The sequence below is a fragment of the Monodon monoceros genome, unplaced genomic scaffold (genome assembly GCF_005190385.1).
Source record: "Monodon monoceros isolate NGI ecotype Baffin Bay Population unplaced genomic scaffold, NGI_Narwhal_1 Super_Scaffold_12, whole genome shotgun sequence".
Lineage (NCBI taxonomy): Eukaryota > Metazoa > Chordata > Mammalia > Artiodactyla > Monodontidae > Monodon > Monodon monoceros.
Window position 1 is genome coordinate 91991889 of NW_021703768.1, and position 12164 is coordinate 92004052.

Consider the following 12164-nt stretch of genomic DNA (forward strand, 5'->3'; position numbering starts at 1 on the left):
AAAAATTTTGAAAGCATGTAAACCATACCCCTATCTTCTGGATTACAATGGTTAAGTACAAAAACAATTCATTGAACATCTTACAAATCACTACAGTTACACATAAAAGCACCTAAGAAATTTTAAAAAATAAAAGATTCACAGTGCACTGAACCTTGGAACATATAAGGCTGGAACATAAGAACACTGAAAAAGTGGATTTGAAAGACCTGTTCTCTCAAAGACATAAAACATAATGAAGCCAACCCAACACTTTTCTCATCTAGCTTCTTAAAACGCAGCACACAGAAGTAAAGTACTGCATATTCAGCACTCTCCTTTATCACTTGATTTCTTCAAACCATGCTAAAATTTCTCAATCGAGAAAGCTAGTTCTATGCTAAGCATGGCCTTTCTCAAGGTAACCTGAACACTGAGAAACTTAATACACAGGTTTGAGGGAATAAGTATAGCAGAAGTACATAAAACATGTACATCCAACTTATACATTTTCTGCATAGTTAAGTCACATCACACACATAAACTTTAAATCGCATCTTTTAACATTTTTTTAAATCTCAAACTGTCAAGAGAGCTAAAAGCCTCAAGTTACCAAAGTTCCATTCCAACAAGACCCTTATTTTGTTCCACCCACAGTGCATTAAATGAAGCAGCACAACAGCAATAATATTTAACCATAGTTAAACTACCATTATCGAAAAGAGATCATCTGTTGGTTCCTGAAAAGGCTCAACACCATTGGAGGCCATACTTCTGGTAACTAATCTCTTCTGCTTTAGTATCGAGAGCTGAAAGTTCCAACTTGAGGCACCAGAAAGACTGACCAAAGCACTCACTTAAAAAGGGAAAACCCCTACAAAATCACTAAAAGTTAAAGTTTCCAGATGGCAGTAAATGAGTGAAAATGGTTTACCTGCCAGGCAAACAGTTTTCACTGTTTCTGTTCATAATTTAACAGAAATCTGGAATGCTGGGACCAACTAAAAATATGGCTCAAGGAGACCCAAGCAAAGCAGCTGTATTTTTGGAAAGAACAGTTAAGAGCTTCCTAATGCAATCATATAATGCATTTTTAAAAGGTCACAGAAGATTCACCAATTTGTCACATTAAAAGATGCAGGATTGTGAGTAACCTAATTCTAAACACACTGCTATAACTGAATTATCCTGCTTAGCACCAGGAGGGTGACACTTGTATTAATAAACAGAATTTCTCCTTTAAAATCAAGCCATTGAAAAGCTAAAGCAAATTAATACCAAGTGAACTCCTTACAATAGCACTTCTTTTGAAAGTCCCACCGGGTTAAATAGAACCCCTATTAAATAGGCTATCTATACAGAATAAAGATTTCTACAATAAAATTTACAAGCAGAGATATATTTTGTGGATACCACATGTAAAAAAGATTTTTAAAACCCACATGACAGAAGCACACGCACACATATGCTCACACTCTCCAACCCCCAAAGAAACACCTTCAATGAGGTTAGAAGCAGCCCAAACACTAAAGCCCCTTAAAGCCCTGGTGATTGTCCTCAATTATATAGCTAAAATCCTTCTTTAAATGGGCACTGCCATCCTTATTTGGATTTAAGAATCCTAAAGGAGCAAAATATATTCCTAGGAGTGAATTACACACGTTATTTCCGTGTTCTGATCCTCCCCTAGTGAAATGCTTTATCTGTACTTGGGTAAACTGCATACCCTTCCCTTTGGCTCCATCATCTAGGGGCTTCATGCTAATAAAAGTGTGTCAGTCTCTGCTACTACTGCAAATTGGAACCTAATATAACATCAGTTTCCAGAGATCAACACTGAGATGCAATGTAAAACCTAATAATGTCAGTATTCCATACATATTTACACAACTTAATACAGAATAAAGTTTCCTAAGAACAAAATCATCGTATGATACTAAGGGGCTGGCAGCAGGATGGTGCAGATGTGACCAAAGCAGTTTCGGGGTCCCAGCCCCCGTGCTCTCTCCCCACTACCCTCTCTCCGCGGTCTCCCAGGTTCACTGACTGCACACAGCACCATTCAAAATTAGAGCATCAACTCCCCGCCCAACCAACTCAGTCCCTCTCCAGGCTGAGGACTTTGTCCTTTAATGAAGTGCTGAGAGTTCATTTTGAACATTAACATTGTATAGCAGATGCTGACTCTAAATAAAACCTTAACAAAACTCCTAGCAGAGGAGGATCAGAAAACCTAAGTGGTTAGAAGCAGAGATAGGCACAAAATGCCACCAAAGCAGATGACCTGCAATCTTGACTTCTGTGACATTTCAGCTCTTGTATTCATTTAATAATTGTGTATTTTAAGTTTCTTTTAAAATTTTCAACATAAGGAAACTAGTAGTATCAATACAATCACTGTAATGGGTTGATGGAGCATTCCCATTAACTTAGCTATTAGTAATGACTCAAACACTATTTTCTTGACCAGAATACAAAATAAAAACCATAATCACACAGAAAAAAATGCCCTCATAAAAAGCAACTTAAATTCATTAGCCAAACACTGAAAAGGTACGTATGTATAAAAAGTTATAACTGCATTTACAGTGCAAACTCATGTTTCTTTCTACTCTCTCTTCTGCACATAGAACATCTCTTCAGAAACATCATTGCCTCCCTGCATTTCTTTAAAACACCTGAGAAAGGTAAGGCTCAAAGAGACACCCACTCAAATGCAACAAGTCTCTGATCTTGGAACTTCCACAACACATTTGTTGCTATCAGAGGTCCAAGATTTTCATTATAGCATTATGGTCAAACTTGAAACTCAAAAAGGCTCTGGATGAAAAGGGGAACTTGCAACGTCCATTACATGCCACAGACTGGCCCTCGGCATGTTCTAGCAACTGGTCTTCACCGGAGCAAGGTAAGTCATATACAGCATCTGCTTAAAAAACAAAATAAATAAGCTCAGTAACAGTAAGAAATCAAATCTTGCCCTTCACCTTTTGTTATAAAGGAATCCATGTGCAGTATATATTCATCTCCCCACACTCTAAAGCTAACCTAAGTAGAACCACCAAGAGATCTTCCTTTCCCTAAACTGGTACTCAAGTGAATTTCTAATCTATTATTGCTTATTCCAAACAAACATTCAAAATCTTAATCTCAGCCTTTATTTTAAGACCCTTAATATTCACCTGCTTTCAAAAATGGGCATACCTAGGGACTTCCCTGGTGGTGCAGTGGTTAAGAATCCGCCTGCCAATGCAGGGGATACGGGTTCGAGCCCTGGTCCAGGAAGATCCCCCACATGCCACGGACCAACTAAGCCCGTGCGCCACAACTACTGAGCCTGCAAGCCACAACTACTGAGCCCACGTGCCACAACTACTGAAGCCAGCGCGCCTAGAGCCCGTGCTCCACAACAAGAGAAGCCACTGCAATGAGAAACACGTACACTGCAATGAAGAGTAGCCCCTGCTCACCACAACTAGAGAAAGCCCGTGTGCAGCAACGAAGACTCAACACAGCCAAAAATAAATTAATTTTTTTAAAAACTGGGCATACCTTTGTTTACCACCTATATTTGTATTTTGTGCCAACATAAGGGGAGCTTCTTGACAGAGATCAAAATGTAAACATTATAAAGATGATAATTACAATGTAAGATCTGTAAAGATTCCAATTCTAGAAAAATAAAGCTGGAGGTTATCAAATCTTCAGGGAGTATGTCAACCTAAAGAAAAATCCAAATTTTCAAAATCACAGTACAACAGAACTCCAACTTATCGGGGCTTTTTTTTTTCCCCTTAAAGTAGAACAGGGACCTGACCAGGAAAGTAGGTTTGGAATAGACACCAAAAGGTTGATGCAGAAATAAAGTCTGATATGAGGTTTCCCAGGATAAGAACACTTTTATACTTCCTTCTCAAGACAACTCAAAATTTTATATATCTGAATCATGCCTAACTAAGTTGGATATACATTATACTGTGCCTTCTTTAATGTTCCTAAACATATGGCTGTTTAAAGATTTTGTGAAATAATTGATTTCTGAAGTTACATTACTTCAACTATCAGCCTATCATGCCCACACCACCTAAGGTGGCCAGAAAAGTCCAACTAAGAGGAATTCTACCACCATAACTTAATGATAGTTCCAACTTCTTACACTTAATTTTCCAAAACAGGGTTAAAGGATCTCTCTCTCTGTTTTTTTCCTGGACGTGCCACAGGCATGTGTGATCTTAGTTCCCTAACCAGGGATCGAACCCACGTTCCCTGCATTGGAAGCATGGAGTCTTAACCACTGGACCACCAGGGAAGTCCCCAAAGCATCTCTTTTAAAATAGCTTCTATCTTGCTTAAATCATAAACAGTAATGCAAGAAAATATAATTATAATGCTTTTCAATTCTTAGGAGTTTTCTATATGAAAGCCTTAAATCTAGATGGTAAATAAATGCTTACCTACTGCACAGAGAATTTCATACCATTCAAAACAGCACCGAAGAAAAAAACAGCCTATTGCACTTCCAAATGACATCTATTAAATCAGTATTTACAAAGAGCTTTCTACATTCCTCAACATTACTTTCCAAATCAGATCACACACCTACTCTCCATAACTGAGGATGGAGAAGTTCCAAATGTCATTTTAATAAAAGCTATCCTTAGTACCATCTTAACAAGTTGATCATTACCTCAAGTAAGGGGGAAATGTTTCCCTTCTGAAGTTAGCACTCCCCTTACATATAAGTGAGAATGAGGTTTCTCCTCACCATTATATTACTTGGGTCTACTCCCTGTCTAACCCTTAAGCAATTATTTATTTATTTACAATATTCACACACAGCACCAAGGCTTCACATTCGCAAAAGAAATAGCACAGTGAAAGGGCAAATAATTTAAATAAATTTATTTTAGCCAGTTTCATATTTAGAGAACTTGACCATATATATGAACTCTCTACAGACCATGTGCAACTCTTTCAGCTTATCTATCACAGTTCGTCATGCACCACTAAAATCAAGGTTACTTCAAAACCAAACCAAATCCCAACCAGCAGAAATTTTAAAAAGAAAATGACTTGCCTGTTTCAAAAGTATCCTGAAGCTTTCGTGGATGAAGTTTTTTTTCACATTTCTATTAAAAAACACAAACACACAACATACCATCTCCAGTTATTTCAATTATAAATAAGGAGATATAGTATCAAATTTCTCAGGAAGAGAATTAAACCATATAATCACCATGCCCACCTTGCACTGGTATTTTTAATTTTATTTTTATTTTTTTAAGCCTAAAACTGTTTTAGCTCTTGATTACACATACAATATGGAAACACCAGAAAACAAGAAAATTATTCATTAAATTTCTCAACCCAGAGATAATTACTATTAACATTCCAGTACATCTTTCCAGCTTTTTTCTATGAAGATATGTGTGAATGTATTTTCATATAATTATGTAACAAACAGAATTATTCTATACATAGTATTCTATAACCCACTTTTTATTTTTTAACATCTTTATTGGAGTATAATTGCTTTACAATGGTGTGTTAGTTTCTGCTTTATAACAAAGTGAATCAGCTATACATATACATATATCCCCATATCTCCCCCCTCTTGCGTCTCCTTCCCACCCTCCCTATCCCACCCATCTAAGTGGACACAAAGCACCGAGCTGATCTCCCTGTGCTATGCAGCTGTTTCCCACTAGCTATTTTACATTTGGTAGTGTATATATGTCCATGCCACTCTCTCACTTCATCTCAGCTTACCCTTCCCACTCCCCATGTCCTCAAGTCCATTCTCTACATCTGTGTCGTTATTCCTGTCCTGCCCCTAGGTTCTTCAGAACCACATTTTTTTTTTTTAAGATTCCATATATATGTGTTAGCATACCGTATTTGTTTTTCTCTTTGACTTACTTCACTCTGTATGACAGACTCTAGGTCCACCCACCTCATTACAAATAACTCAATTTCATTTCTTTTTATGGCTGAGTAATATTCCATTGTATATATGTGCCACATCTTTATCCATTCATCTGTTGATGGACACTTAGGTTGCTTCCATGTCCTGGCTATTGTAAACAGAACTGCAATGAACATTTTGGTACATGACTCTTTTTGAATTATTGTTTTCTCAGGGTTTATGCCCAGTAGTGGGATTGCTGGGTCATATGGTAGTTCTATTTTTAGTTTTTTAAGGAAACTCCATACTGTTCTCCATAGTGGCTGTATCAATTTACATTCCCACCAACAGTGCAAGAGGGTTCCCTTTTCTCCACACCCTCTCCAGCATTTATTGTTTGTAGATTTTTTGATGATGACCATTCTGACCAGTGTGAGGTGATACCTCATTGTAGTTTTTTGCCTTTGCCCTGCAGGATCTTTTTTTTTTTTTTAACATCTTTATTAGAGTATAATTGCTTTACAATGGTGTTATTAGTTTCGGCTTTATAACAAAGTGAATCAGCTATACATATGATTAGTGATGCTGAGCATCCTTTCATGTGTTTGTTGGCAATCTGTATATCTTTGGAGAAATATCTGTTTAGGTCTTCTGCCCATTTTTGGATTGGATTGTTTGTTTGTTTGATATTGAGCTGCTTGTATATTTTGGAGATTAATCCTTTGTCAGTTGCTTCATTTGCAAATATTTTCTCCCATTCTGAGGGTTGTCTTTTTGTCTTGTTTATGTTTTCCTTTGCTGTGCAAAAGCTTTTATGTTTCATTAGGTCCCATTTGTTTATTTTTGTTTCCATTTCTCTAGGACGTGGGTCAAAAAGGATATAACCCACTTTTTAAATGTATATACTATGAACATATTCCTTTTTCAATAAATACAAATCTACATCATCACTTTTAATGACTACATGGTAGTCTATGGCATAGATCTACGATATTGCATTTAGTATTATCTTCTTGGATATTTAGATTGTTTCCATGTTTTCATAATTAAGAGCAATGGAGTGAATATTCTTTAAATTTCTCTTCTAGGGAAACAAGGTAAGAACTTTTTCAGGCTTTCAATATAGCCAAACTACTCTCTAGGAGGCTGTACCAATTAGCAATTCTTAAGGGCTCTCAATATTCTCAATACTTAAGTGGCTATCTTTTCATCTTTGCCAATCTAATGAGGAAAAGTGGCATCCTGTTTTAATTTACTTTCTTTGATTACACATTTATACATTTATCAGTCACTTTTAGTTCTTCCCTTATAAGCTGTTCATATACTTGTTCTCCATCATCAAAGAACTTATAAAAAATTTATTCAAGTTCTTTTAGACAAATATGAGAGTCATTTGTGAAGTTCCCCCCCAAAAATCAAGGATTTTGATTGGTATTGAATTAACTCTATGTATTAATTTGAGGAGAATTAACATTTGTATAGTACTATCATTTTAATCTGTCCAGCTTTTGTTAGGGACAGATGTTGAATTAGATTAAAAGCCTTCTGACCATCTATTAAGACTCTTCTTTGTTCTTGTCACTATTTCTACCAGAGTGGAGTACAATAATAGTAAAGGGCAAGTAGTCTAACAGTAAACTGATCTTTAACACGTGCTTGCTAGTGGAATCAATACACCCCAAGTTAAATCAACAGCACCTAGGGAATTCAAGGAAAATACTTTTGTTAAAAACTTGAAATTACTATTATCACCCACTGTTAAAGAAAGAAAAATAGGTGAAGATACAATAAGAAAATTCAACATAGAAATACCAGGACTGGGACTTCCCTGGTGGTGCAGTGGTTAAGAATCTGCCTGCCAATGCAGAGGACACAGGTTCGATCCCTGGTCCGGGAAGATCCCACATGCCACGGAGCAACTAAGCCCGTGCACCACAACTACTGAGGCCACAAGCCACAACTACTGAAGCCTGCACACCTAGAGCCCACGCTCCGCAGCAAAGAAGCCACCACAATGAGCAGCCCGCACGCCACAACAAACAGTAGCCCCCGCTCACTGCAACTAGAGGAAGCCTGCGTGCAGCAATGAAGACCCAACACAGCCAAAAATAAATAAATTAATATTAAAAAATAATAAAAATAAAATAAATACATCTTTTAAAAAAAGGAAAAATACTGGGACTTACAGAAAAGATAAGCAAGGAGACTTATCAGTTTATGAATTACTTTCTGGAACACAGACTAAAAGAATGGAAGTAAATGCCTTAAAATGCTCACACGTATTGTCTTTCAGCCTAGTCTAATGACTATGACACTGGCTATGAGTATTGTGTTTTATTTATTTTCGTTTTCTAAATTCTATCAACTTGAAGAATACAAAAACACTGTGATGTTATTCCAAACTTTTAACTTCATTAAAATAATACAGACTCTATTTAGAAAAATAGAGAGAGAATACTTAGGACTTGTCTAGAAAGCAGGGTTGACTACACACTGTTTCCAAAGTATTAAATCTAAATACCCACATATAGATAACCAACAAGAACCTACAGTATAGCACAGGGAACTCTACTCAATACTCTGTAATGACCTATATATGGGAACAGAATCTGAAAAAGAGTGGGTATATGTATAACTGATTCACTTTGCTGTACAGCAGAAACTAACACAACATTGTAAATCAACTATACTCCAATAAAAATTAATTTAAAAATAGATAAATAAATACCCACATAAAAAGTAAAGATCAGTTGCACATTTGAATCAATGTGATAAACCTATAATTGAGAGTAGGCAGAGATTTTTTTAGTGGGTGAATAGTGCGCACACAGCAGGCTCATAAAAATCCTGTCAATATATCAATTCAACGTGCCTCGCCAATGCCCTTGCCCCATCTTAAAAAGCGTGAACTGACTTCTTAGCATGAGAGCTGTTAACTCTTACCATCAAGGGATTCTGCTGCTTGCCTGGCTGGCTGTGGACCCCATTTGTTCTTTTCTTTTGATTAGGTGACTCTTGATACTGTTTTCTGCCATTTCCCCTCATACTTTGACTCTGTTTTTCCAATAAGAAGAAATAAAATGTAAACCTATAGCATAATGAAATAGGATAAAACAATATATCCCTATGAATGTATTTAGCTGGTTGAATCAGAGTTCAGCAAAGCACCCCCACCCAAAACCTTCCTTAAACACTGGAGAACCACTATCAATATATTTTCTTATAGAAGATAGTGCTTCACAAAGCAAGAGTCCTCAAAAGATATGAAACAGCAATAATGGTCCCTAGGAATCTTTCCACACCTCTTGCCTTATGCCATTTCTGCTCACAGACTGTGTTTACAAGCATGAGGAGTAAAAGAATAATGGGAGCAGGGAGAGGAACAACTTTGAAAACCTTCTGACTGCCAAAGAAAACCTCTCTGTGAGGGAACACTGAGGCCCATTGACTACAGTCCTTAAAGCTGGAAACAGGCAGCCGATGTGATCACTGTTACCCTAAAATCTGCTTTAAATTATTAATAAACAAATAGGGATTTTTTAAATTAATAATCTCTTTTTATACAAAATAATAAAGACAACTGGTTTTTAAAATTTGGGCCATTATCCCTAAATTTAGACCTAAAACCTAAACATGCAGTAGTTGACATCTTGCTATTATACTGCTTTAACAAGTTAATTTTCTTAGAAAATAGCTCTAAGTTTAACTTAAAACACAAAGTTTTTAAACATTAATTTGGCTTTAGAGGTCTTAAAAAGACAGCTATTTAAGAGGACTAGCTAAAACAGTGAGCAGAATAATTTTATTATTATTTTAAAATGTATAAAAATACATTTATTTATGTACATTCCATCTACCTACAGAAAAAATTCAGCAGTTCCTAAAATAGCTTGAAAACAACAAGCTAATTTAAAGAAAGAAAGGTAGGGAAATACAGCTTTCAGAGACTCATGTTACCACAGACTTTTAATTCAATTTCATCCCGTTCTTCTCGGTATTTACCTTTTATTGCGGTACCATATACATAAAATTTAGCACTTGAACCACTTTTAAATGTACAACTCAGTGGCAGTGTACAGTCACAATGTTGTGCAACCACCACCAGTATCCATCTCCAAAACTTTTTCATCATCTAAACAGAACTTCGTACCTATTAAATAATTCCATATTCCCTCCTGTCCCTCAGCCCTGGTAACCTCAAGTTAATTTCTGTCTATAAATTTGTCTACACTAGGCACCTCATGTAAGTGGAGTCATACAATATTTGTCCTTTTGTGTATGGCTTATTTCACTTAGCATGTGTTTAAGGTTCATCCATGTTGTAGCACGTACGTATCATAATTTCATTCCTTTTTTTTTTTTAAATATTTATTTATTCATTTGGCTGAACCGGGTCTTAGCTGCAGCATGAGGGATCCAGTTCCCTGACCAGGGATCCAACCCGGGCCCCCTGCATTGGGAGCGTGGAGTCTTAACCAATGGAACACCAGGGAAGTCCCTTTCATTCCTTTTTAAGGCCAAATAATATTCCTCTATATGTTTATTTTGTTTATCCATTAATCTGCTGACAGACACATGGGTTGTTTCCACCTTTTGGCTATCATGAATAATGCTACTGTGAACACTGGGATATAAGTTACCTGTTTAAGTCCCTGCTTTCAATTCTTTTGAGTATGAGCCTAGGAATGGAATTGCTGGGTCATATGGTAATTCTATGTTTAACTATTTGACGAACCATCCAAACTGTTTTCCATGGCAGCTGCACCATTTTACATTCCCACCTGCAATGCACACGGGTTCCAATTTCCCTACATTCTTGTCAGCACTTATTATTCTCCATTTTTTAAATTACATTTTTATTACTTCATACCTAGTGGGTATTAATAGTATCTCCTGTGGTTTTGATTTGCATTCTACTAATGACTGTGAGCATCTTTTCATGTGCTTATTGGCCATTTGTATATATTCTTTAAAGAAATGTCTATTCAAGGTGTCTACCCATTTTTTTAATTGGGTTGTTTTGTTTGTAGTTGAATTGTAGGAGTTCTCCATATATCCTAGATATTAATCCATGAGATATGTGATTTGCAAATTCCCCCATTCCATGGGCTGTCTCTTCTCTTTTGATAGTGATCTCTGATGCACAAAAGTTTTTTAATTTTGATGAAACCAGTATTTTTTTAAAAGAATGAAAATAAAAAGAGTGGTACCCAAATAGATGGCTAAAGTAATAAAGACAGATAATACCATGGATTAGTAAGGATGTGGAACAAATGGAACTCTCATATGTTTTGCTGGGGATATAAATTACCTGAGAATATTGAGTATATACTCAAGAACATAGGCATATCCACTGCTCCAACATTTCTACCCAATTCTATATACCCAAAAGAACTGTGTATGTTCCTCAAAAGACATGTACAGAAATATTCATAGCAGTATGGTTTGTAAAAGCCCCAAAGTGGAAACAACAAACATGTCCACTAAGAGTAGAATGGATAAATAAACTGTAATATAATCATACACCAGAATACAACACAGTAATGAACCTTTCACTGGTAGCATATTTACCAAAATCAGATGTTAATTCATATTACTTACTACACTGGATTAATACCAAAGCTGTAAAGGTTAAGGAGTCTCATCCCTACTTCAAATCACAAGTCAGAAACACAGGAGCCTTGGATTAACAATTCAGAACTCTACAACTGTTAATCTGTAATTCCTCAACTCAGATACATTCCAAAGTCAAATGAGCTAAAGTTATGAAAATCTTTAAATGTGTATCACTCACCTTTGCTTTTAAAAGGTCAGACATTTCAGAATGATTATTATTATATGGTTTTTGTTGCAGTGGTTGCCTGTGCTTTACCCACTGGTCACCAGGAGAACCTTCAGGAAATAATTGCTGACTGTGGCGGAATTTGGTTCGACTACACCAAGATTTAAAAAATAAAAATCAGATCAGAAAATTTTCACTTATAGTCTTTCTAACACCTGTTAGTTTATCTTACAGACTACAAATTTTACTTTATTTACTGTCTATCTCCACCCACTGGAGTATAAGTTCCATGAGGGCAGGGGATTCTTGTTGACTCTGCCTAACACTTTACCCCCAGCACCCAGAAGAGTGCCTAGCATTCCATATTTCTTGAATGAATTAATACTCTGTTATTTTTAATCCCAAAGTTTCCTAAATTTATTGATACCACTTCCTCCCTATAAATGATTGTACTTTCAAAAATCTGGGGAGTTCCCTGGCGGTCCAGTGGTTAGGACT

General features: G+C 36.3%; 1 protein-coding gene across 1 annotated transcript in view; it reads right to left on the reverse strand.

Moving 5' to 3' along the window:
* Window positions 1-2491: 2491 nt before the first annotated feature.
* DCP2 (decapping mRNA 2) overlaps window positions 2492-12164 on the reverse strand; it is a 42637-nt gene continuing 32964 nt past the window's right edge. The window contains exons 8-11 of the mRNA XM_029215923.1: window positions 11679-11817; window positions 8828-8938; window positions 5057-5108; window positions 2492-2905 (exon numbers count right to left, since the gene is read on the reverse strand). Coding sequence (XP_029071756.1) covers window positions 2742-2905; window positions 5057-5108; window positions 8828-8938; window positions 11679-11817 — 466 coding nt within the window. The 3' untranslated portion in view covers window positions 2492-2741. The remainder of the gene's footprint in view (window positions 2906-5056; window positions 5109-8827; window positions 8939-11678; window positions 11818-12164) is intronic.